Source organism: Podarcis gaigeae, assembly GCF_964106915.1.
Source record: "Podarcis gaigeae genome assembly, chromosome: 11".
Lineage (NCBI taxonomy): Eukaryota > Metazoa > Chordata > Lepidosauria > Squamata > Lacertidae > Podarcis > Podarcis gaigeae.
Genome location: NC_139687.1, coordinates 6913794 through 6941725, shown reverse-complemented (window position 1 = coordinate 6941725; position 27932 = coordinate 6913794). Strand labels below are relative to the sequence as shown.

Genomic DNA, 27932 nt, shown 5'->3' with positions numbered 1-27932 from the left:
CTAGGACTTGCTGATCAGAAGGTTGGCAGTTCGAATCCCCGTGACGGGGTGAGCTCCTGTTGCTCGGTCCCAGCTCCTGCCAACCTAGCAGTTCGAAAGCACGTCAAAGTGCAAGTAGATAAATAGGTACCGCTCTGACGGGAAGGTAAACAGTGTTTCTGTGCGCTGCTCTGGTTCGCCAGAAGCGGCTTAGTCATGCTGGCCACATGACCCGGAAGCTCCCTCGGCCAATAAAGCAAAATGAGCGCCACAACCCCAGAGTCGGCCACGACTGGACCTACTGGTCAGGGGTCCCTTTACCTTTACTATAGATATAAACACACACGTACATACAATTAAGGCACTTAAGCTACTTAACTCCCACCCACCTCTACAGCATCATCCTAATCAGTTTTGTTGCACTGTGGAGTCTTCCAGAGTGCTTGTTGTGGGGGAGGAAGGGAAAGGAGAATGTTAGCCGCTTTGAGACTTCTTAGGGTAGTGATAAAGCGGGATATCAAATCCAAACTCCTCTTCTTCTTCTTCCCTTCCAAGTCTACAATTCTATGATACCTCATGCTAAGCTTATGAACAGCTGTTGTCTAATAAACAAGATATAAGTTGTATAGCCTTTTATACACTAAACAGTGATTCATATTGGTAAACAAGAACCGTCATCGTTCTGATCCCCTCTCTCTTCAGAGTTAGTTCATTGGCTTTTTTATGATCACAGTTTGGCTATCGCTCTAAATAGACAGTTATAATTCAGCATCTCATATTGATGCTGTTCCAGCATTCACTACTTCCTTGTAAGCCAATGTGGGCAATGTTCTATGCACAGGAATATTACTCATTTCGGGGTAACAGTCATCTTTTCAGTCTTGAGATTTTTAATTTGTGGTATTGTCAAATATACAAATACCACAGATTCTGCCCTCCCCACAATCCCTGCTTACGAAGGCTAAAAGAAAGGCATGTTTTCTCCAAAACGATGAACTGTTTTTTCCAATTGGTGCAATATTTTCTGGTTGTGAGGGCAGAAAAGGTAAGAAGGGGATATTTGGTCTGGAAGATACTCATCTGGTGTTTCTTATCAGCTCTTCCCTCTCTGTTACAAAGACGCATTAATGTTGGTATAATGGTGATCTGTCATTCAGCTCGGCATGCCATTAGTTTTAAACGAGAAAACTCATTCTCTTCCCATTCATGCCCACTCTGCTTTTGCTAGGGCAGAAAACACTGCCTGCTTTTGAGGGAGTGCGCTGTAAAGACAGCTATGGCACTGCATACTAATTGACACACTTTAATGATTTCTTTGCCTGTTGCTCTCTCCTCCCTCTCTGCTCGCTGCTCCCCTGACTTGCCGGTTCCTAGCACATAAGGCTTGCTACCATGGAAACTAAGTCTCCGAATGTGCAAACCTCACCACATCAACATCTCGAGCGTACTGCTGGTGAATTTCAAAAAGGTACATCAGGCTAGAAGACAGGCAAAAAGAGGGGAATTTCCTTCATGGGCAGCCTGTTGGGGGTCCTGACAGATTTATTATGGCCAAGAGATCAACCCTCACACATATATCCCACCAACACATTCTGCTGAAATGGTACATTATTATATTGCATGCGCACCCTGCTTACTACGCAAGAAATTAGCAGAACCAAAATAGACCAGCAAATCTACTTCTCTTTCCTTTACCAAGGTGGCAACTCCTTAAAGGCAGAGATCCCTTCCTGCGTCTGGGGAAGTTTAATGACTCAGAATAAATGTTTTCCTGCCACTGGAACAAGATGTAAGCAGTACAGATGCCAATCTGTGAAAACATTCTATTGAGTCAATTCATATTTTTTAAAAAGTTTTTTATTTATACAACAAGAAAAAAAGAAAAAAAACACAAATACCAAATTACACACAAATTACAAAAAAATAACCATAGACACATAATTTTCTTAGCAAACAATAAAGCATCTATTGGTCTTGACACTAAAGACCCAACCTCCCGTCTATTCCATATTTCAAATTCTTATTACTTTTTGCCAATACACACTTTTAACATAATTTAACTTAAAAATTCCTTCCAGTAGCACCTTAAAGACCAACTAAGTTAGTTCTAGGTATGAGCTTTCGTGTGCATGCAGACTTCTTCAGATACACTGAAACAGAAGTCACCAGACCCTTCTATGTAGTGAGAAGGTGGGGAGAGACCTGGTCTGAACAAAGACATTGGATTCTTATCTCATTATACATGACAAAGCCATTTTTCACCTTCTCACCCCTTGCTTTTTCCTGTAAGACCTATTGCAGTCGTTAAGAGTCGTCAACAGGCTCATCACAGCTATCTGCCAATCATCCATTCCCACCACCCTTCTGAGTAATACCCCTCCCCACCTTCTCACTATATAGAAGGGTCTGGTGACTTCTGTTTCAGTGTATCTTAAGAAGTGTGCATGCACACAAAAGCTCATACCTAGAACTAACTTAGTTGGTCTTTAAGGTGCTACTGGAAGGAATTTTTTTGTTTTGACTATGGCAGACCAACATGGCTACCTATCTATAATTTAACTTATTTTCAATAAATCTAATTTCTTATATCTACCTTGCAATTATTACTGAAGTTCCTCGAATGCTGCAACAGAATTTAAACTACTATATTTATTTTTCAGATAATCTTTGAAAACCTCCCATTTTGAAACAAATTCCTGTTTTGATTTGTTCTTTATTTTTTCTGATATACCATCTAATTCGGCATGTTCTGTCAGCTTTTGGATCCAATCTTGTATAGAGGGGATTTCATTACTCTTCCATTTTGCTGCGATCAAAACTCTTGCTGCCGCTGTCACATATAAAAAGATACCCTTCCTCTTTTGTGGAATATCCACATCTGTTATTCCCAGGAGGTAGGCCTCTGGTTTTTTGTTGAAAGAGATCTTTAGCATTTTTTGCAGTTCTGCATGGATACTCTCCCAGAATACCTGTATTTTCCTACATATCCACCACATATGGTAGAATGTTCCTGATCCACTGCATCTCCAACAATTACTTGACACATTTTTATACATTTTTGAAAGTTTCCATGGTGTTAGATACCATCCATATTGCATTTTTTGAAAGTTCTCTCTAATCGTGTAACAATTTGTGAATTTCCAATTGATCTTCCATAAATTTTCCCATTGGGCCATGGTTATTGAATGGCCAAAATCCTGGGACCACCTCACCATTGCCACTGTTACCTCCTGGACAGTCAAGGAGGAGTCGGTAAGTTTTGGAAAGAGTTTTTCTTTTAGAATTTACAAGATCAGATTCGAATCGGGAAATTTCTACTGAGAACCCCTTTTGTTTGTCAGATTTAAATTTTTCAAATAACTGATGGTATTGGAACCAGTCTGTGATGTGTTCTCTCATTTCCTCAAAGTTTTTAAATTTTATTTGGTTATCTTTATTTTTTAGAAGTGTTTTATATGTTGGCCAGCTTTCCTGAGTATTTTTTTCCATTTTACTGCTATGGCTTCTACTGGAGAAGTCCACCATGGGACTTTAGGCTCCATCAGGTCTTTATATTTTCCCCATACAGCAAAGAGTGATTTTCTTATTATATGGTTGGTAATTTTTTAATGAATTTTCGCCTTTCCATATATCAGGTAGGCGTGCTATCCCCAGCGGTTATCAAAACCTTCCAGGTCCAGGAGGTCTGGATCCTGCAACGTGCACCTATCTTTTAGCCAGGTGAAACAGGCTGCCTCATAGTAAAGTTTTAAGTCAGGTAGGGAAAAGCCTCCTCTCTCTTTTATGTCTATTAAGATCAGGTGTTTAATCCTAGGTTTCTTCCCTTCCCACAGGAATTTGGAAATTTCTCTTTGCCATATCTTGAGACAACCTGCTTCACCCAGTATTGGAATCATTTGAAATAAAAAGATTAATTTTGGAAGCACATTCATCTTTATAATGGAAATCCTACCCAGAAATGTTAATTTTAGTTTACTCCAGGTTACAAAAATTTTTCTAATCTCTAACCAAGTTTTGGTGTAATTATCCTGAAATAGGTTTATGTTCTTGGGGGTGATCCAAATACCCAAGTATTTCGCTTTTGAGGAGATTTTCAGGCCCAATATTTTTTCTAAGTCGTCCTTTTCTTCTGTGGTTACATTTTTAACAAGCATTTTTGTTTTTGTTATATTCAGCTTAAAGCCTGCCACTTCTCCAAATTCTTTAATCAATTCCAGCACTCTTTTCAGACTTTCTTTAGGGTTTTCAGTCATAACAAGTAAATCGTCCGCAAAAGCTTTAATTTTATATGTTTTGTTTCCCAGAGTTGTTTCCCAGAGTTTGTTTTCCTTTAAAGTTAACCCAGACCGCGCTGTGATCTGAAATTGTCCTTGGATGGATTTCTGCTTTTGTAATATTATTTAATAAATCCTTTGTTGTCCAGATCGCGTTGATTCATCCCGCCGATTTATGTGGCTCTGAATAATGTGTAAATTCTTTCTCTGTTGGATTCTTAAACCTCCAAGCGTCAAACAAATTCAGGAGTTCTATTAATTGGAAAAATGTAGTTGGGAGTTTGTTCTGCCTCTTTTCTTTCTTCTTTATTGTTCTGTCCATGTTTGGATTGACTACTCCATTAAAATCTCCTAATAATATAATTCCCCCCCCTAAATATTCTATGACTTTTTCTTCTAAGAATTGATAGAATTCAGATTTTCTTTCATTTGGTGCATAAATTTGAATCACTTTTTCATTATTGATCTTAACTTCTATAATCACTGTTGGACCTTTTTCATCATTGTAAAGCAGTTTTGGCTCCAGCTCAGGTTTTACATAGATTACCACCCCTCTCTTTTTTTCTTTACTTGATGCAATAAACTCAAGCCCCAATCTTTTATTTATTAATACTCCTTTATGTTTTTCTGCTACATGGGTTTCTTGCAGACAGATTAGATCATATTTTTGCTTAACCAGAATATGTTCCACCTTGTTCCTTTTTGATTTTTCATTTAAACCATTTACGTTCCAAGTGATAAATTTATAATCAGTACTTTATTTCTTATGATACGTCAACAGATTAAATAAATAAATAAATAAATTTACACATTCAAGATCTCAGTATACATAAATTCCCTTCTTAGATCTGTCTCCTAACTCTCAACTGTTTGTTCAGTTTCCTCTGATTCTCCCAACAATTGCCTTTCCCCTCCGAGCTCTTTCCAGTACTTTCTCCAGAACTTGTCCGCATCTAATGCCGACAAGCACTTTCTACGTTTCCCTTTAAAGAAAAAGGAGATGCCTTCAGGGTACTCCCACCTATAGTCCACTGCCTTTGCCTTTAGTGCCTCTGTTAGAGATTTGTAAGCTTCTCTCTTTTTTATCAATCGATTTAGGATAATCTTGTGGACGATAATATCATTTCTTTCCGACTTGAATTTCTTCTTGTTACTAGCTTGTAAAATTCTATTTCTGAAATCCATAGAGTTAAAGAGACTAAACAGTCAGCCGGCCAGTTATTTGCTTTTGCTACATTAGATTGACTCTAAATGCTTTTTCTATTTTTTGTGCTACTTCTGCTTCTTCTAGGTCTAACCAAGCTGCTAACTCTTTTGTGATTTCCCCCCCTCAATTATTTCATCTGTGTCCTCTGTTAGTCCTCTGAATCTTAGGGTATTCTCCCTTCTCTGCATTTGCAACATCACAATAGAGTCCAAAGTTGAATCCTGCTGCGCTTTCAGATCTGCTATTACTATTGAGTCAATTCAAATGATGCCTGAGAGATCTACAGGTGCTACACAATAATAAAAATCAGAACCAGAGGGAAGCTGACTCGACAGGTGGGCAAGACCCTCTGCCAGTGGGGTGATTAAGGGGTAATGGATAAGGCTGAGCTGGAGGTATTTGCCAGAGCTCACATGCAGTCCCCTGCAGGGGCAGGACCCAAATTTTAAAAATAAATTGGACTTGGAGAGCAACTCACAGTTGGAATAAATGCACTGTACAATCATCATTTTATCCTGCTCAGTCATTTGCAGGCAGGATGGCTAGGGCAGAGGAGCTACAGATGCTGTCATTCTGAACAATGGGACTGTCTCAAATTCCTGCTGCTAGTGGTCTAAGTCTAATTGAGAGTGTTTCTTCTCAGGAAGCTAATTATTACTATTTATTGAAAATAAGCTTTATTAACAAAGTTCTTCAAAACAGGGCTGCCCACCGCACCCTCACTGTTCACAGTAAAGACACTTGAAGTACCTTAGTGAAATACCGAAGCATAGTTTTGGGGTTAACAATAAACTTGGGCTAACTTCAGATGTGGGACACGGGTGGTGCTGTGGGTTAAACCACAGAGCCTAGGACTTGCCGATCAGAAGGTTGGCAGTTTGAATCCCCGTGACGGGGTGAGCTCCCGTTGCTTGGTCCCTGCTCCTGCCCAACTAGCAGTTCAAAAGCACGTCAAAGTGCAAGTAGATAAATAGGTACCACTCTGGCGGGAAGGTAAACGCCGTTTCCGTGTGCTGCTCTGGTTCGCTAGAAGTGGCTTATTCATGCTGGCCACATGACCCGGAAGCTGTACTCCGGCTCCCTCGGCCAATAAAGCGAGATGAGTGCCGCAACCCCAGAGTCGGCCACGACTGGACCTAATGGTCAGGGGTCCCTTTACCTTTACCTAACTTCAGGTGTAACTACCGTTTAGCAATGTGTGAACAAGCCTTGCACTTCCTCTTTCCTCCCACCTTCATGAACTGTTGAGTTACTGCCTTTCTCAGCCACATCATAGTTTGCAGTTACACCTGCATCATCAAATTTGTATTTGCCCTCCAAATAAAGATAGGAAGTCACAGTGTCAATGTGGTTTGTCATCTTGGTTTTGGAGTGTATGTGCACGGTTTGTTGGCACACTATGGACTGCATGGAAGAGAAAGTAATTTGTTGGCCCACTTTGCACATAATACTAAGCAATTTATTTTTTAAAAAAATATGTAATGGTTTGTTTTACAAACCATGAGTTATCAACAAGTTGTTCCACGGACAATGAAACAAATCAAGATTTGTTGCTCCAAAATATGGTTTGTTTTCTAGCTGCTCTTGCTTCACGTCTTTGTAGTTTGGAGAGCTCTTGGGTGGGGTTAATGTGTTATGTTCACATGGAATGCCAAGCCATAGTAAAAACAGATCAAGGTTCATAAGCAAACAAACCACAAACTATGGCTTCATATCACAGTTGGCTTGCAGCAAATAAATCCTATTTAAGCTGTTGGGCAGGGCTCACACATAATGCTAAACCATGGTTTACTAAACTATAGCTCAATATACTGTGATTTATTGTTATTTGTAAATCAGAAAATGCAAGGGGGGAGGGGAAGGGTCCATGGTGTGATGTTATGTGTGAACCAGCCCTTACTGAACTCTATTTAACAGTTCCTGATTTCCAGGAATCTGAGGACCATATTCAATAAATAAATGGTTCATTCTAAGTTTGGGCTCTGGTTCAGTTTTATTCCCACAACTCACACCAGCACGACTCCTTATTGACCTTGTTACCTGCCTTCAGCCATCTGGATAGGGTGGGAAACAAATGGCGGGGGGGGGGGCTCACAATAAAATTATATTTCTTTGGCAGATAAGAGGGTAATAGTACAATGCATTGGAGTTTGCAGGCAAGCAGCAATAAACAAGAGGAAGCCTGGGATGATAAGCAAACATTTTGTTTGGTTTGCATTTCGGGGGAAGTGGAGGCTTCGCTCCTCAGAAGACAGTCAACTTTGATCTTTAAATAACTTCCTCCTAATAACTGTAATTTAACCTGCCGGTGCCCAGCAGTTCTCCGGATTCCTCTAAGACTCTGGGTGGTTGCTTCGCAGAAGGCAGCAGAGAGTTTCTATGTAATTAAAATTACAGCTGCAGAGAACTATTCGTTGAGCTTTCAAATCTTGGTGCCAAAAACAACATCTCTACTTGTGAGGGCAGACTCCTGAGATGCCTGAGACTCTAAATTAAAACTCACAATGCACAGCGATAATAAAGCCACTGTTCCAAGATTGGCACAGGAATTAAGAAGGGTGACATCTGCTTTCCCCCTGAACCAGAGCTTTCAAATTCACCTTCATTCACCATGCTCTTCCATTCATTCCAGTGCCATCTAAACAAATACTTTTCCTTCAATAATTCTACAGGTGCCTAGTATAAGAGGGCAAGGATTTTATTGGATCCAGAGTTTCAGGGCTCCTTCTTGCCTCCTACCTGTGCAAAACTTAAAATTACCATCACCTAGAATGGAACAGTTTTGCCCTCAAGGGATTGGCTTGGAATTTCTATATGCTTCTGTACGGATCACGCAACAAATTCCCAATTGCTCACAAAAGATAGTGTCCATAGCATACTGGTTTCTTCTTTATAGAAGATTTGCTATGTTCTCATTGCAGATCTCCCGTATTTTTCATCCAATAGGGCGCACCGGCCCATAGGACGCACCTCGTGTGTTTTTTTTTGGGGGGGAATGAATAAAAAAACTTATTTCCCCCCCCCAGCCGCGGCTGCCGCCCCAAGCCTTGCGCACACCTCCCGAGGCACGGGGCACCCTCCGGAGGGCTCCGCGTGCTTCAGGCTTCAGGCTGGCGCCCCAAGCCTCGTGCGCTCAGTGGGACCTTCCGCCAGGCGCGCAAGGCGCGCAGACACTCGCCCGAAGCACGGGGAGCCCTCCGGAGGGCTCTGCGTGCTTCGGGTGGCAAGCTGCCGCCCCAAGCCTCACACGCTCGGCGGGACCTCCCGCCAGGCGCGCAAGGCTTGTGGACACTCGCCGGGGATGCAGGCTGCTGCCCGCAAGCCTTGTGAGCCCGCGGGAACTCCCGCCAGGCTTGCAAGGCTTGTGGATAGCTTCCTGAAGCCTGGAGAGCGAGAGGGGTCGGTGCGCACCGATGCCTCTCGCTCTCCAGGCTTCAGCGAAAGCCTGCATTCGCCCCATAGGACGCACACACATTTCCCCTTCATTTTTCGAGGGGAAAAAGTGCGTCCTACGGGTCGAAAAATACGGTATTCTCTATTTTTCATGGCCAAGTTAGGATCAGTTAGCAGAAATGGGGAAGGGGAGGGATGGACAACAACAACAACAAAAGACTTTCCCCCACAACAGTCAACATACACAGGCAATGAAAGCAAATTTATAACATAAGAAGTCTCCTTTCTATGTGGAGGGATGCTACCAGAAACTATTTTCCAGCGTGGTTCAATGGCCACTTGTAGTAAGCTCTTTGGCTTCTAGGCCAGGGCATAGCTGTCAACTTTTCTTGCGAGGAATCCTATTCGGAATAAGGGAATTTCTTTTAAAAAAGGGAAACGTTGACAGCTATGGGCCAAGGTCTACCCTACTCTCCTTCATAGGCTTTGGGCAGCTTTGTGCTAAAACTGGCACCAATGGCAGCTGCTGTGCTGGGGCTTCTGCACCTTTAATTAAATATTAAAAGTGTAGGGGCCCTGCACACTTTTACATCTGGCCATGCCGGCTGGGCCCAGTCCAGCTTGGAAGATCAATCTCACTCCACTCCCACCTTATACCATTCTTTGCTACCAGAGGCAACAGCATAATCCGTCTGCAAGCCCTTGCTTTACACAATCCTTGCTTCATGTCATTTTTATGTCCGACAACTCTGGGGTAAATGAACTAAGAATACTGCGGGGATGGGGAGTCATCGAAGGTGGGCTAAAAATAAAGGCAACCACCGTGCTGTGTAGCAAAATTAACGTTTGAGGCTAAAGGAAATCTCCACGCGGTGGTGAGAAAACAAAGGGTGTTTACCGCTAGCAATAAAGCTGAGCAAAGCCCCAAAAGCTGGGACCTGCTAATATACATACTGTAGCTGTTATCTGTTAAAGCAATACATATGCATAAACGTCCTCCAATCTAAAGTAACAACACACTACTAATTATACCATGTATGGTCTTTCCTTCATTACCTATTCATTAGGCAAGGAAACAAAGGACTCACTCTTGTCAAACGTAGACACTTGAAAATGTTGTTTACAACCTTGGGAGTAAAGCTTCTCCTAGCACAAGATAAGGCACAAGGCCTCTAGCCCCTGGAAAAAAATAAAATCCCTCTGTCATCCTCTAGAATAGATCCTGACGTGACGCAATGGCCGAACCAGGCTGTGACGTTGGAGCGGAGCTGAAAAGCACATGTGGGGGAAAGAGCTAATTTCATTTGAGTACCAGTTGCCAAAATAGCATCTAATAAAAAGCCTTCAAACTGTGACAGTTCAATATAAACACCCACAAGGATGCCTTGGCAAGCTGCTTGACTCGTCACCAGCCTCCTCCTGCTTTTCCTGTGCGAGACCTCGACACAAAACTCGCCCACACAGGTATGCAGCTGTGTAGTGACAGCGGAGACCTGCAGGTGCCTGTGAGTACTGCCATTTCTGAGGGGAGAAAGAAACCTGCTGCCATTATTTATAAAAAGAAGGGGGAATAAGAACCCTGTTGCCATACATTGACTCTTTTTAATGTATAGACATTTTATACTAGAAATAGGCAGCGAAGTCACCCTTTGGGCTTATTACACTGCCATTATCTTTCACAAACAGCAGAGTCACAAGGAAATCTACAATGCACCAAAGCCAGGGACAGATTATTGAAAGGTTGTAAGATGGAAGGCAGAACACAACATGCTAAGGAATGATTTCTTTTCTTTCTTTCTTTTGCAGTGCACAGATGGCCTCGCAAAATTCTCTACCCTATTTGTCAGCAGAGAAACTGATGGAGTGGGGCATTTCACTAAATTTCTCCACGGGGAGGGGAACCCATCCAAATTTATTGGGGTACGGCTCCAAATTTGCAGTGGCAGTATCACAGACAGTCTCTCTCTCTCTCTCTCTCTCTCTCTCTCTCTCTCTCTCTCTCTCACACACACACACACACACACACACACACACACACAACTGTTGCACTTGGGCACTCTGTGTTTGTGTAAAAGGCAGCTACTACAAAAATGGCAGGGAGAAAATTCTGTAAAGTGGCCCTTTAAACAAACTGAGGGTGTGGTCCATGGGCAAAAAAATAAATTCCCCAGAAAATGTCTACTGAATAATTTTGCTTCTACAGGGAGTAGCTAACTCTGAGCCTCTCATACTGTGCTGGAATCTGCCATTCTACTAAGAAGTACAATTTGTGCTGGAGAATCTAAGGTTAAAACCTAGCAAAAACATATAACATTTATGGGAAAAGTTAGCTTACTCCAGGAAGTATTAGCTTGCTACCAAAGCACAAAACCCCAACGTAGAGCACCCTTTAAGCCTCCAAGCAGGTAGAGGAGCGTGCAGAAGCTCAGTAGGTTACACCTTCTTGGTAAACACTGGGAAGGTTTGCTTATTTTGAGTCCACCTGGTGACAGACAAAATCGGATTCCTATGGTGCAATAAACAACCTGATACAGGTCAGTGCGGAGTACAAGTATCCGAGTTTTATTTTCCATTCATTGGTGTGTGCCTGCCCTATTGTTATATTTTGTTGTGGCTTAATTTGTGACAGGCTTTGACTTTCTGGCATTCAAAAGGGGTTGGACTTCTTCCCATCGCGGAAGAAAGTGTATCTCTTACAAAGAAGCTGTGATTGCTTCTATTATCTAATATATACACACCTTAATATTTACTTAGTTACACTTACTCTTAAGGGGGCGGGGATTACATGTTGATAAGAAGTCTTTACTGGTTTTGGGAGGAACTCAAAGTGTTTTCCCTCAGGGCTTTTCTTTTATCCTGCAAGGCAGCTGTAGGTGACTTTGAATGAAGTAGAGGGGAAAGGGGAAGTTTAACCTTTGCCTTTCCAGTCACTTGTCCTCCCTAAATCTCTCCACCCCCCCCCCCCCGCTGTGTTCCCATCTGTGCTAGAAAAGATACCGGGCTCTCATATCTGTGGCCCTGCAAGCACAAAAGGAGCTTAGGGCGACTCTGAGTTGACAAATGGCTACCAAGAAAAAGTCTTTTGCAGGCAGGTGTCTGATGAAACCCAAAACTGCTTTAACACTTTAACAAACGACAGCAAATGACACGTTGAAATTCTATCCCCACAACACGAGGTGTTTCTCAGTGACCATGAAATGTACGTAAATACAAAAGAAATGAAAGTAAGGTGTTTTATGCAATGATGTTAATGCAGGCAAGGCCTGAGAGATAGATCAGTCAGTAGAGCACAAGACTTTTAATCTCAGGGCTGTGGGTTCAATCCCCATGTTGGGCAAAAGATTGAAGGGGGTTGGATTTGATTATCCTTGTGATCCCCTCCAACTTTGCAATTCTATGATTGTAAGCCGGATCATTCCTTTCCCCTTCTCCTGCAGGCCAAATTTGTCAGATGGAAGGGGCCAGCCACCTGTCAATCATCTGATGTCATTTGACAACTCAGAAGGTGCTCCGCTGAACCCCTTTGAAGGCTGGCTGTCAGTGCAAATCAGCTGATAACTGCTTAGAGCCCTATGAATACAAACCACTTGCAAACTGACTTCAGAGTGAGTTTTAACAGATTTTACCAGTTTTGATTGGATCAGCGTACTAAATTTGTGATACGTACTGAGGGGAAAACAAGAATTACAATATGTCTTGCAGTCTATATATGGTAGCACTTACTTTGGATGTGTGCAGACAATTTAGGCTTGATTTATATAGGACCATGGTGGGATTTTGTGCCTCTTAAGCCTACAGAAATGATAAGGGCTGTGGAATTATACAGAGGAATTATATAAAAGGAAAACACTATCCCAGTTAGTTAGTAATGTGTGATTAAGGGAAGCTTGCTTTCAAATGGGAACCAAACTGAGTTTCTCCTAGTGAATTCAAGAATACCTACAAAGTTGCTGTTTGTAAATCCCCTTGAGATAAATGCTAATGAGTCAGGTGCCAAACAGAAAGAATGGGAAACTTCCTGTCTTAATGGAATAACACTGTCAGCAGCCAAAAAACACCCCAGACCTCAGCAAAAGAAGGATATGACCCCCGTCAGTATGAACACCAAACTCAGTTGAAACTGAAGAAGTTCAGTTGTATAAGGCTGCAATTTTGCAAAATGTTGAAAGAACTCTGGGGGGGGGGGGGATAAATACTTATTGCCAAGATCTGGGGTTTGCATGCCAACCAAATCTGATGCTCATAATTTATCATTCTGTTTTCTCTTTCACAGAATAAGAAAGGGAAAAAACGCTGTATGTCATTCATGTCTTAAGACATAGTGGGCTTGCTTTTAAAAAGAACTATCATGTTTTTACATGTTTCCTTCACTGGACAATAGAAGTACTTTGCCAGCCTGTCTGTTGTACGATTTCAGAGAGGCTCTAAACAAACAAACAAACAAACAAACAAACAAACAAACAAACAAAGCCTTTGTAGCTAGCACCATGCAACAGCACAACATGCCAATTATCCAAAGGTTATCTCTCTCCACAGTTGTCCCTGCAGCATCTCTTAATAGCTGTGCCGACAGAGTGCAGAATATCATTAACAATCTGACAGAGCAGAAGGGGACGGGCCTATTTGCCATGTAAACAGGCAGACAATAATTTTGGATGCAAACTAATATCTCAGCAAATCAGTGCAGGCGTCATGGAGTGCCGGTTACTAACACATTAATAAAGATGGTTATGTAGACACTGGTAACCAACACTTGCTTTTCCACTATGCACCGCAGAGCTAAGAGATCAGGCAAATGAACAGCTGATACAACTGTCAGTGGCAAATATGCAGTTTCAATAGTAAAAAGACACAAGCTTACTACACGTTCCAGTGTCTTTTGCAGCTGATCAATGTCTTGCTTTGATCATACTTTTACCCAACCTTCCTCCCAAACAAGAACGCAAAGAGTAAAAACAATACAAAGATTTTTACAAAGCAAAACCTTCAAATATCTTCCCAGCTAATTAATTCCAAGGATGGAAGAGACTTCAGATACCTGGGTAAGCAGGCCTGCTTTAAAATTCTACCTAAATACAGGCAACAACTGATTTATGCACATCCAAATGATAAACATGCACGGACGCATGGCGCTGAATCTGGAAGTGACCCTAAAATGTCACTAAAAGGCAGGAATGGGGGTGGAGATGATCCACTGCTGGAAAGTCAGCACCAGTTAGGCAGCTTGCTGTCGCCACCCCTGCTGTTTATATGGCCTTTGGTGGTTGATATTGCAGGAGGTGATGTTTTCGCTCCCACAGTGTTTAGGGCCTTGTACTTGGAATTGGGCCTGGTAGTTCACTGGCAGCCAGTATAGTGTTTTCAGGACCAGTGACACATGGCCCAATTGGTCTGCCACATTAGCTGCAGCTTCCAGGCTGTCTTTGAGCGCAGCCCCACATAGAGCATACATGTGGAGCCCAAATGCAAGGTCAGTAGGGCATGGCCTACTGCAGTCTGGCTATTCTGGCTCAGAAACAGCTATGGCTGTCAAACAAAAAAGAAATCAACTCTAGCTACTGAGGCCACTTGGGATTCCGGTGACAGATCTGAATCAAGGCGCACTCCCAGACCATGAGTGTGTCTTCACGGGGAGTGCAACTCCTAATTCCAGGACTTGAGAACCACCCACCCACAGCACTTGGATTTTATCAGGATTCAGCTTCAGTTTACTGGCCCCCATCCAGCCTATCACTGCTTCTAGGCACTGATCCAAATTTTTCACAGCTTCCTCTGGTATAAATGGAATGGAGAGATAAAGCTGCGTATTATCGGCATGCTGAAGACACCATGCTCCAAATCCCTGGATGACAACTCCCAATGGTTTCATATAGATGTTGAAAAGCATAAGAGACAGAATAGACCCCTTGAGGACCCCATGGCCTAAATGCCCTGCAGGCAAGAACAGAACCATTGTAATACAATGGCTCCAACTCCCACCCTCCTGAGTTATTCCAGAAACCTTGATCAACGGTGTCAAAAACCACTAAGAGATTAAAGAGATAAAGGAGAACCAACAGGATCACACTCTGTCCCTCTCGCATAGCTTGGTCAAGGTGACAGAGACTGTCTTGGTGCTCAAACTAGACCTAAAACCAGAGGTCTGGATAATTTGCTTCCTCCAGACACACCTGCCACTGGCTGGCCACCACCCTCGCAATCATCTTGCCCATGAAGGGAATACTAGAAACTGGGCGAACATTTCCTAAAACCTCTTGGTCCTAGGAGGACCTCTTCAGGAGAGGTTGTACTACCACCTCTTTCAAGGTGATGGACATAACTCCCTCAAGTGGTGTGGCATTTACCACTCTTAGTCAATCCCCTCCAATTGATTTCATCAATCATAATAGATGGGGATCGACAGGACATGTCGTTAGCCTCAGTACCACAAGTGTTCTGTCCATGTCCAGGATAGGATCATTATCACTGTATTTATCAAGACAATCATTTCCTCCCATGTTGGTTCAGGGAAATGTTGGGATATCACTGTCCCACTTCTGCTTTAGAAGGGAACTAGGGCCTTAGGGTGGAGCAACTTTGGACACACTACAATAAAGGAAGGCTAACTTAGAGGTCCGGGGGGCTTTGGGCACACTGGACCAATCTAGCAACTGAAAGAAGGCTTAACCACACCCCAGAAGAATGGCTGAGGGCACAGAGACTCGCCTGAGTTGGACCTCTGTCTGCTACTGTTCTTTCAAAGTTTACCTAGCAGCCAGGCTAGGCTGGTGCAGAAACCGCCTCTCAGCAACTGGGCAAGTGAAGGCCAAGGCCTTTCCTTTTTAGGCCAAATTAATTCGAATTATGACAAATAAAGTAGTAGTATTTTACCCATCTAGTTCTGTGTTGCTTCTCTCTTTTCTCTCCTACTTCCACAGTGGGCACTATAAACTACAAACAACCTAAGATTCTGATTTTAAGGCTTTCTGACATCAAGGAACCCTTCCTATATTGCTTTGCCCACTGAGGATGTTTAAATAAAATAAAAATATGTATGGCCTTTTAAACTTTGTGTATTGTCTTTGTTTGTCACTATGGTATGTATTTTTGTGTTTTTTGTATTGTAAACTGCCTTGTGATCCTCAGATGAAAGGCAGTATATAAATTTAAGAAATGTTTATAGTGGAGCTATAAACTCCATTATATGTTTATAATGGAGCCCCTTCTGTGTTGCAAAGGATTCTGGGGCATGTCCTAGCATCACCATTGTCGCATGTGGGTTGAAAACGTATCTTAGAATGTGTCCTAAAACAGTCTTGTGCATTCATTTATCCACTGCTGGGGAAGACAAGAAGTGACTGGCAAGCTGGCTTTGGGGGGAGCTGGTCTGCCACGACTGATTTATTTTTTTCCCATTGAGGAGTTCCAAGATTCCCCAGAAGAGAGTTTGAAAACCCTGTTATGGAAGGATATTTTTCCATGATAGAAAGCAAGCGCTCTGTGCAGGCCCGTCTTACCCATAGAGGCAAGTGGCACAGGGTGCCAGGGCGCCAAGTTCTGGAGGGTGCCAGGCGAGAGTCCGGGGAACACCGAACGAGCATGCTGAGTGAGCGAGGGTGCATGTGCCGCTCCCGCTGAGCGTCGGTTCAGTGTTTTCCCTTTTAGCCTGCAGACACCAAATTCTGCGGGGCGCCAGAAGGCTAAAAGGGAAAAAACCGAGCCAACGCTCAGCAGGAGCGGCATACGCACCCTCGCTCACTCAGCGCAAGCCCGTTCACTCGGTGTACTGCCTGCCGTGGCCACTGCGGCATGAAGCGACCAGCTGATCTGGGCGGCGTCGCATCCAGCCTCCGCCTCTTCCCCGCCGGAGGAGCCGCCCTCCAGCTGCTGCCTCCCTCCTCCAGCCTAAAAAAAGGTCAACAACTCTGGGAAGGGGGGGTGATGGAGGGATCTTTGCACCATGGCGCCGGATATGCTTAAGACGACCCTGGCTCTGTGATCTCTCTTCCTCTAAGCTGACACTCACACCATACATTTAAAGCACTCCTCTGCCACTTTAACAGTCATAGTTTCTCCCAAAGAATCCTGGGAACTGTAGTTTGTTAAAAGTATAGATACAATTCCCAGCACCCTTAACAAACCACCTTCCCCAGGATTCTCTGACTGTTAAAGTAGAATAAGAGCGGTTTTTAAAAAAAATGTATGGTGCAGATGTAACCTAACTTGCCAGATAGACTTATTTTGAAGCTACTGCCCTTGAGGCATTATTGTCTCGTAAAGTGTAAAAAGTGCTGAAACTTTGCGGATGCAAATTAGCCAGTGGCAAGCCTTTTCTGCCCCAAGGTCTTAAAACTGCACGTGAAAGTCATGTTCGCTCGTGTGATGTGATGTCATTTTCGTAGTGTAACAATGTACTAGCTTGGAAGGCTAAAGCTTGGGAAGACAACATGTGACAGAAATCTGGTTCAGATGTTCACTAATTGCAAAGTATGGATCACTGGAGGAAGCAACAGACAATGCAAACCAAAATAAGAGTGTTCTTTTTCGGCTCTTAATTAAAACAGTTGTATGAAAATAAATACTGTCCTTGTGTGGTGGTGCAGCTTCCTCTGCCTTGCCACTAAGCCATATGTAACAATTCACTTTTGAAGCAGGATGTCTGCAGACAATGGAACTGCTCAAAATTGGTTCTGTCCTCTCACAGAACCAGGCAACTAAGCGAAGAATGAGGTGGCTAAAGAGCACGACTTGTTGCCTTACAATAACCACAGCCACTTGCTTCATTAAAAGAAGTTAGCAACAAAGACAGCAATAAATAATCAGTTTAGCACTGAAGCTTTTATCTTTTGTGAAGTCCTTTGCGTGTTGATCAACAAATTGATCCATAAGCAATGACTGAACGCTTGTTGCTCTGCAGGGAGTTCACAAATGCATGGGAACATGATTATGTCACCATCGGAAAGTAGGAATTGTGAGATGGCAGCAACATGCAACCCATTGATGTTGTGGTGCATGATTTTTAACTGATACAGTCCTACCTCGGGTTACAGACACTTTGGGTTGCGTGATTTCAGGATGCGCACAGCGCTGAACCTGAAAGTACCAGAATGGGTTACTTCTGGGTTTCGGCGCTTGCGCATGCGCAGAAGCGCTAAATCACATTTTGCACATGCGCAGAAGCACCGAATCACGACCCGTACTTGCGCAGACGTGGCACTGCGGGTTGCTGGCGCTGTGGGTTGCGGACGCTGCGGGTTGTGAACGTGCTTCCCGCACGGATCACGTTCGCAACCCGAGCACCCACTGTATTTTCTTTCCAGTAAGATCTGGTCTCTCTCAGGCTTAAGAACAGATATGGTGGTTGTGTTATCATTGATATGACGCAGCAGATCAAACTGACCAGCCAGCATTCATTGAGAAATGCTTTTTCCTTATTCATGTCAAGCGAGCTCTCAGGTCTCAGAAGAAACTTGTAAGCTACTCGTGAGCAGGAATAAAAGAAAAGATTAGCCAAACAGCTATTTCATTTTTAATATTTATCAACTCACAGCTAGCATCTTGGATCAGAATAAGAGTTCAGTATCTTCACTGAGAAAATAATGTGCCAAAAGCTGTTTCTCAAAAGTTTTCTTCTGAAAAAGAGGCTTCCTTTTACCTGCCTCATTCCTCAGGGAGCTTTAGAATTTCTTTATAATTTCAGTGAGTGTGGTGTTTCCTGATTTTAAGTCTCAGGGGAGGAATGTCTCCCCCTGGGCTTTAATTGAAGGGTGGGACACTGGGGAGGCTGACCAATGACAGCCTGGCCGCACTCACTGATTTTGTTGTTTTAAGAAGGTGCTCCCTTTTACCTAAAAAATAAAAAAAAATCCACACTGGTTTCTTTATAAGTAAAAAGATTACTCTTTCCACAAATGAACATCGGCCAGGAGCAGAGTAGGCAGACTCCCTGGGTTACCCTGCTTAGAAAGAGTCCAGCAATGACATCCTGGGGTTTTCAGGGCAGGCGCTTGGGAAGACTGAAGAAGGCAGATCACGGGAGAGATGACTTGTAGAATGAAAGAAAGGACACCCACAAGAACCTCAGCTCATCTCAGAAGTAAGTGCAACAAAAATCTTGCATCTCACCCATGAGAATTTTACTTAATTTTCCTTTCCCCTTTGAAAATTTTGGAATGCAATTTCTTTTCTCATTAATGGATGCAGAATATTCATGAAAAAATGCAGAAGGCATTTTCCAGCAGAACGCTAGTCTGAGACTTTGGCCAGCCAAACGGCTCAAGGAAATTCATAAACTAAGACACGATTTCTTCCCAACATCTGGTGGTCAGCATGTTATATTCTCTGTGACTATAGAATTGCATTTAGGATATCATACATAGCTAGAAATCACCACTGAAAATTGTCTCGGTTTATTTATTTTAAAAGCCAAAGGATGAATTTAACATTGCACTATTATGGAACAAAGGAACCAACTCCCATCTCCCCCCTTGGTGTGCCAATCTGGGATTCTCCTGACCCCCCTGGCCAAGCTTTGTGGGGCCTGAGCAAAGGAGCGGGGAAAGCCCTGTTGTGCTTCTGCTGGTGCAACTGGCCCCAAGTATGAAAGTGGCAGCCATAAAGTGTATATTATACAAGATGTATAATATTTCAGTTTTACAGAGTGAAAGATCAGTCTAACAGTTAATGAATTGCCCTCTGGCCCTCAATTGATTTATGACTGGGTAGGGATTTTAATACAGGTCTCCCAGATAAAAGTCAAATACTATACCCACTGGAGCACTCAGCAGGATATATTTCCTAAAGTGTCCATCCTTGACACTTTAAACTCAACTCTACTAACATTTTCTGCTTTGTAGATTAATAATGGTTTCTGTATCACTCTTTGCACAAGCCACATGGCAGTTTAGAACAAAATTAAGTAAGATAAAAATAATCAGTAAGGTCCATAAAATGACACAGCCTCTAAAAATAGCAGCACAACTACTGGCTTCAGTAGCAGCAACAAGATGGCAGACTGAAGCCAAAGTTATTAAAACAACAAATCACTTACCCTGTAGTAATCTGTGCTATACACGTCTCTTGACATTCCAAAATCTCCTATCTTCACCAGTAAGTTTTCACCAACCAGGCAATTCCGAGTGGCAAGGTCACGATGCACAAAATGCTGTGATGCCAAGTAAACCATGCCAGCTGCAATCTGCTGGGCAATATGTAACATCTGTGACTGGGTTAGCTCAGTTAGATGACTCCCTTCAGCCATCAGAGCTGCATCAGGTCCATGTGCCCTGTATGGAACACAGGAGAGTGTAAGCAGATCCATTTATTCATTTCCTTTAGGTTTAAAACATGCACATACACAATGGAAGAACCATATGGGAGGTGACGATCCATGAGCCCCAATCTCTTTAATGACCATCTGTTTTGAAGAGCAGGCAAAGTGCTTATTGAGTTTATATCTCCTATAACAACAGTCCTTTTCCAGGTTAAGAATCTCAGTTGTATGATGCATGAAAACATCAAGGCCTGGATTAACAGATCTCAGGATCATCCACACTTACATGTCTAGGCACAGGTTCTGGCATTCCAGGTTCCTGTCCAAGCCCCGCTGGGACTTTCCCTGCAAAAACCCACTCTTTACCGCTAAACTGGAGCAAACAGCAATCTGTGGAAAGCCTGAATTGCTGTTTGCTCCGATTCAGCAGTAAAGAGCAGGTTTTCCTGGGGAAAGAGGCAGGGCAAGAAAACACCAAAGCACTTGGACATGGCTGGGAAAGTGTGAACACATGCCTAGAAAGTGATGCGCAAAGGGTGAGTGTGGATGAGCCCTTGTCTCTACAAATGAAAAGGGACTTGCTGGTCTCTACCAAGACTTAGAAGAACACATAGAAACCCTACATATTCTGCCTTGGGCTCCATGGAGGAAAGCCAAATATAATATGAAACTATTGTACTCAATGCTCAGTAGTACCCTCCAAAGCTCTATAGCAGGTGGTGCCATTTAAGCTCTGGAAATGGACTCTTAATAACAAAAATAAAATAAAATAAAGAAGAAGGGTGTTGCTCAAGTTATTAACAGACAAAACATTAATATACGTGAACTGTCTTGTTTTGCTCATTACACATCCCTCTGCCAGCTATAGCACAGCGGGCATAGATTACAGCATACATTCCAATACAAAGAAAACAAATTGGTGGGGTGCATTGTTTCATTAGTCCCAGAAAGAGACTTTGAAACACAAGCATCCTTTCTGGTAAAATAGTCTGCTGCTCATAATCAGGGCATAATCATCACTACAAACTGTGGAACAATCTCTGTGAGAGCATCAGTAGCAGAATGGTTTTACACCAGTGACAACGCAAATGGCGCTAGGCGAGTGTTCCTGCTGGCTCTGAGCTATCGTCTTGCAGAATAGTTATTGCACTGGTGACTGGGAGGGATGGGCTGGATAACTTTGCTACTCTTCTGTCCCACTGATTCCTAAGACCTAAGACAAAAGTTACAAAGAAAGATTGGGATGGAATGTGTCAGGAACTCGTCCTACACTCGAGTAGGACCCTGGCAGAGACACATGCCCGACTGGCATGTTCTCTCCCTCCTGGTCGATTGTTTGGGAGCTTCAAAAGCTTTCTTCAGCCCGAACATCACAGCGACTGATGCCAACAGACACCAGCACACATAGGGATCCACAGAGTCTTTGCAGCTTGCATAACAGACCTCAGCAACTCAGCATTTTGGCTAATCTACTTTATTTACCTATAAACACACACGGAGCACTGCAACATGGCTCCCTCTCTCTCTAGCACCAGACAGCAGAGAGAAAAAGAACAAAGGACAATAGTCCCACTTCACGAAACACAGTAACACAAACATCCTGTCTCCATCACTTCCCACTCTGTGGAGTCAAAACATACACCGTCATGTGATAGACGAAAAAACCCCATGACTGCAATCATGGAGCAGGAATTCTAACAGAATGTACCCATCCTAGTCCCTTCTCACTTCGGACTTGTGCAATCTGACATGAAGGCAAATGTCAGCCTTCAGCCCTTAGAACACAGAATACATACGTGAGGATACATATCTGAGGGGAGAGTTTAACAATATGTCATAAATGCTCAAAACAGAGAGCAAAAAAATACAGATGTAGTGACTGGAATGAAGTCTTCCAATTATGCGAAGTTGCATACATCCACGTCTGTTTTTTGTGTCTGTAGAACGACGTGGGTTTTTAAACAAACACATGAATAAACAAATAAGGAACTGGAGTAGAAGAGGATGAAAAAGAGTGGGAAATAAAAAGAAGGGTGATAAAGGCCAAAGCAGAAACCCAAATGGTGGGACACGATGACTTGTACTGTCAAAATCCCGCCTTTTTTTTACTGTATCATTTTGTTTGCTGAGCTGTAGAGCAGATTGCTTTATTCATGTTTAAAAGCTTTCTTCCACAATCATTGGAGACATTTTGAAAATAAAATAAAAGCTGAGTTTGAAAATGAGCAAGGAGATTTTGAGGGAAGCAACAGCAAAATCATTGTTGCAGGTGGTAGAAGCACAAGGCTGGCTTGCCATGGGCTTGACGAGACCAGCGCATGCTTTCAAGTGGCCCTCACATGAGAATATGAAGGTTGTGTCACTGGGCACTCAGATCCTAAAGAGATGAACAGCTGCACTGTTTTTCACAGACTGGAATGTCGCAAATTAACCACAGCAGCATTTCATGTGAGAAAACTCACACAGGCCTTACGATTGCACCGCAGATCTGATATAGGTCCCTTTTTAATTCCTAACTCCCATATTAAGTGCATACAGTTGTATGTGCATGGTGGCTGAAATGTAGGGCTGCCACCCATCTCTAGAAAAAATGTGATTGTCCTTTTTTTCAAGTGTCCCCTGTCCTTTGTTGTTTAGTCGTTTAATCGTGTCCGCCTCTTCATGACCCCATGGACTAGAGCATGCCAGGCACTCCTGTCTTCCACTGCCTCCCACAGTTTAGTCAGATTCATGTTAGTAGCTTCGAGAACACTGTCCAACCATCTCGTCTTCTGCCGTCCCCTTCTCCTTGTGCTCTCCATCTTTCCCAGCATCAGGGCCTTTTCCAGGGAGTCTTCTCTTCTCATGAGGTGGCCAAAGTATTGGAGCCTCAGCTTCAGGACCTGTCCTTCCAGTGAGCACCCAGGGCTGATTTCTTTAAACAGGACACCTTTTTTCATGTATTCAACTCCTCCTCCTCCTCAAAACTGTGTGGGCAGCTTTTAATATTGGCAGAAAAACAAACTGTGAAGCAGCACTCCTTCTGCAGTCACGGCACATATCGTACATAGTTAGTCTTTGTTAATAATATTTGACTATCATCCATTAGAATTATTTCCATCTAAACTTGATTTTTAAAAATAAAAATAAAAATGACTGGCTCTTCTTTTTCATTTTTGTCCAATTTATATCTATAACAGACACACAGCTGTGTGTGGCTGCCACATTTCATTTTGTTGTTTAGGCTTCTTCAGCCTAAATGGTACCCACAGGAAGGCTTCCTGACCTTCAGATCCTGGCCTGCAATTTGGCCCTGTACTGCAGGAAGCCAGCACTGTGAAGGACGCAGAGAGTTTACTTTTTCCTGGTGGCCATGGGGGGCGCTGCAGGGTAAGAAATAAATGTTCCTTTGCCTCATGATCAGCAAGCAGCCTTTTATTAAGCTGCGTCAAATGGCAGAAGAAAGCCAGACTTAAGCGCAAGTTCAAGAGCAATTCAGCATTCTAAACTTGAGAAATAACCAACAACTGAAGGCAAAGAGAAAGAGTGCAGAAGAAAGACCATGTGTTGCTGTGGTATAATCCCAAATCAAAACTCAAGAGACAAATGTAAATGAATAAGTGCTTCAAATGCTATTAAACGGGTGCCATTATTATGAATTTTTAATGTTTGCATTCAATTGTGGGAAGCTGCCTTGTGCTGCTCATCCAGTCCACATCAGCTGGCACTATCGGTCTATTAATAGCACGGATCCCTCTCCCCACCCTCTCCAACTGCAGTGCACATTTGTTTGGGAGTAAAGCCTACAGTGGGATTTACTTCCAAGTAAACATGTGTCAGGCCAAGCTGCCAGCAAGGTATTCTCCCTGTGGAAATGGCACAAGCCTTTTTGGGATGAAATGGCTGCGCTGTTAAACACAGGCTTCCTGTATCCCAGTGACCGCAATTTAGGCAGCCTTCCTCTCTCCAAAGCAAAGCATTATGGGAATGCTAATGGTATCTCACATCAAGAACTCTGTTAGCTAAAGAAGGATCTGCTGTGAAACACATCATTCCTTTAAGGCACATTCAAAGCACCTTCTTGCCCTCTAAGCAGTCTGGGCACTGCAGTTTGTTGAGGGCTGCTGGGAATTGTAGCTCTGTGAGTGGTAAACTACAGGGATCCCAAATGCTTTGAGGGAAACTATGTGCTTCAAATATGCTTTAAAGGTATAAGCATCCATTAGATGCCAGTTGTGTATACAATGGACTTACGAAGGGGAAGAAACAGGATCACAGCAGCAAGTTCTGCTACTCATCCTATGTACATTCACTAAACCATGCAGTCCTTTCATGTGGTACATGCACAGACTTAGATGTCATCTGGGAATCTGATTTCTGCTGACGTAATCGCAGGTCACATGAACACAAGGCCTGCTCTAGCTTTCTGGGGACGCTTGGTTGCAAGATATCAACAAGGCCTTATCTCTTCTCTTTCCTCCTTAAACATCGCTTCTCCCTCTATCATACTAATAAAGTGTCAAGCCAGGAGGATGGGTTAGATCCACTGGATGCCTTTAAGAAATGTTACTTGTGTGCAGAAACATGCACTAGAGTTTCAGCCTCCTAAATTTTTCAATGGTGGTTGACTGCATCTTGACGCTAATGCATTTATATATGCAAGTGCAAGAACAAAAAGCAGACAACCACCTTCACAGATAATGAAGGTTGACAGGGAAGCTGAAATTAAATGGACAAAAGTAAGGGCTCGTCCACATTGCCACTTGCCCCACAACTTGCCCCCAGGAAAACCTGCTGTTTATCGCTGAATCAGAGCAAATGTCAATCTTTTTTTCTCCGGATTGACATTTTCTCTGTTTTAATGCTAAAGAGAGTGATTTCTGGGGGAAAGTTGTGTGGCAAAGGCAAAACTGCTTGGACTCACGCTTTCTAGGAACAATTCATGTGGAAGTGAAGACAATCCCTAATTTAGACTGCAATTTTAACTCCACTTACCCAGGAAATAAGCCTGATGAAATTCAATAGGGCTTACTTCTGAGTAGGCATGGGTAGGACTGCACCATTAGAATATTAGCTAGTGAAAATGATTTCTCTGTTCAAAATGGTATCTTGAGGAATGTTTACTGTTGATGTGTGGTCTTTAGGTAATATGACTGCCAAAATACCCTTCCTAACAAAAGACCTAGAATAAAGTTTGGCATCCAAAAGGCATCTCCAGGAGCCCAATAACTGTGCCAGATCATGTGGTCCATGCAATACACTCATAGATGATCCCGTAAGCTCAGGCTGGATAGTTTTGGAACACAGGATTGGAGGACAGAGCCAGATTTTGAGAATGTGCCCCGTTTTTAAATGTTTTCATATGGCTCAATTCCTATGATCTCTCACAGCACTTGACATCTACTTTCCTAAAGTCGACTGGATAGTTTCAGCACCAGTTTTTTTTTGTATACTTCTTCTCTTTCCCATGGTTTGCAGAATTTTCATGAGTCATATGTTCCCCATTCCTGGGTCTAAATCCTAACTTTTGTGCGCTGGAAGCTTCTCCCAGCCCTAGCCTGAGATGTGTGCCATTTTATAATGTGTGTGAGTAAGCCCCATGGTGTTAAATGGGAATTACTCCCAGGTAAGAATGTATAGGATTGGAAGCTAAGGGTTGTATGTCACTAAGTCTTACTCAGCGTAGACCCACTGAAATAGTAACTTAAGCCATGAATTTTGGTGGCACATAATAAACAAAACCGAAACCCATCAACATGCAAGTTATGAAATATCTGGGCTATATTCTCATTATTGGCCAACACTGTTGGATACCTGATGGACCCCAGTCTACAAAAACTTGTGTTGTAATGCATGTATTAGTCTTTCAGGTGCTATAATGTTGTTGTTGTTGTTGTTTGCTGCAACAGACTAGCCCAACGTTATTTCTCTAAAAGCTATTTCCACTATTGTACATAATTAGCAGACGTTTCTTTATGAATTTACCTGAGGAACTTGTTAAGATCTCCATGCTTCATGTATTCAAAGACCATGATGAGAGGATCGCCTTCCACACATACCCCGTAAAACTTCACAATGTGTTCATGCTGTAAGTTAGTTAATAGTTCTGCCTCCCGGTGGAAGTCTTTGCGGGCGTTATCGCTAGCATCTTTTAGCGCCTGTGAGGAAAGAGTCAAGCAAAGTTAAGAGAAATACATCACACACTTTTCAGAAACTTGGCAACTCCTTTTTTTGTTTTGGGAGGAATCACGCCGTCAAGAGTGTTGTGTGTTGCAATATTTCCTTCTGCAATTTCTTATGCCATAGGTCACCCGGGAGCCTAAGTCGCCAGGTACTTACATGGTGGCAAGTTGTCTTTCAAGTTCTCTTCTTGGGCGATACATATTTTTTTCCATTTTTTCCATTTTTACTTACTGTCACATGGTGACCTTTCCTCCTCAGAAACATCGCACCCAAGTATCAAGCCTCTTGGCGCAGTCAAATGGAACTATTTTGTAAGGAACAGCTATGTCAAAGCTATGTACCAGATATAGCTGTATTCACACTGTAAAAAATCCCCAATGGTCTGAAAATCTCTCACAGAACTGAAAATGAAATTACCAACTTGGGAGGAAAAAATGAAGAGTGTATGTGTGTGTGTGTGCGTGTGTGCGTGCGTGCATGTGTGTAAGCGAGAGAGAAAGAGGGAACATGCTATAAACCCTCAAATTCAAACACATTTAGATTGCATTCAAACATGGGGTTTATTGCATGAGTTTTACAGATACTAGCACTTCTAGAATCATAGAATCATAGAGTTGGAAGAGACCACAAGGGCCATCGAGTCCAACCCCCTGCCAAGCAGGAAACACCACCAGAGCACTCCTGACATATGGTTGTCAAGTCTCTGCTTCAAGACCTCCAAAGAAGGAGACTCCACCACACTCCTTGGCAGCAAATTCCACTGTCAAACAGCTCTTACTGTCAGGAAGTTCTTCCTAATGTTTAGGTGGAATCTTCTTTCTTGTAGTTTGGATCCATTGCTCCGTGTCCGCTTCTCTGGAGCAGCAGAAAACAACCTTTCTCCCTCCTCTATGTGACATCCTTTTATACATTTGAACATGGCTATCATATCACCCCTTAACCTCCTCTTCTCCAGGCTAAACATGCCCAGCTCCCTTAGCCGTTCCTCATAAGGCATCGTTTCCAGGCCTTTGACCATTTGGGTTGCCCTCCTCTGGACACGTTCCAGTTTGTCAGTGTCCTTCTTGAACTGTGGTGCCCAGAACTGGACACAGTACTCCAGGTGAGGTCTGACCAGAGCAGAATACAGTGGCACTATTACTTCCCTTGATCTAGATGCTATACTCCTATTGATGCAGCCCAGAATTGCATTGGCTTTTTTAGCTGCCGCGTCACACTGTTGGCTCATGTCAAGTTTGTGGTCAACCAAGACTCCTAGATCCTTTTCACATGTACTGCTCTCAAGCCAGGTGTCACCCATCTTGTATTTGTGCCTCTCATTTTTTTTGCCCAAGTGCAATACTTTACATTTCTCCCTGTTAAAATTCATCTTGTTTGTTTCATCTTGTCTGTCCCAATTTTCAATGTTCCCTAACTATGGCTTTTTGATTGATATACCACCACGTCATGTTAAATTTCGTTTGCACTAGTGGGTGTGGTGTGACACAACAACAATTGCCACTGGATATGTCACTACTCCCCCTCACTTTCCAGGCTTGGGTGCTTCCATTCCCCCATGATTCACTGCACTGTATGCCAAACTGCCATGCAGAATTTCATTATGTGAATAAAACCCTTCTGATATTATGGGTTTCCAGGGTCGCAAAATGATTTTTTTCTGGAAACA

At 42.9% G+C, this 27932-nt stretch overlaps 1 protein-coding gene and 1 long non-coding RNA gene across 10 annotated transcripts in view; one reads left to right on the top strand and one right to left on the bottom strand.

Moving 5' to 3' along the window:
- NTRK2 (neurotrophic receptor tyrosine kinase 2) overlaps window positions 1-27932 on the bottom strand; it is a 188204-nt gene that overhangs the window by 9607 nt on the left and 150665 nt on the right. For all 9 annotated transcript variants that reach the window (XM_083701958.1, XM_083701950.1, XM_083701956.1 and 6 more), the window contains 2 exons: window positions 26069-26241; window positions 19883-20117 (listed from right to left, as the gene is read on the bottom strand). In XM_083701958.1, coding sequence (XP_083558084.1) covers window positions 19883-20117; window positions 26069-26241 — 408 coding nt within the window. The remainder of the gene's footprint in view (window positions 1-19882; window positions 20118-26068; window positions 26242-27932) is intronic.
- Window positions 1-27932, top strand: part of LOC310826847 — a 158727-nt gene that overhangs the window by 84601 nt on the left and 46194 nt on the right. The window lies entirely within an intron of this gene.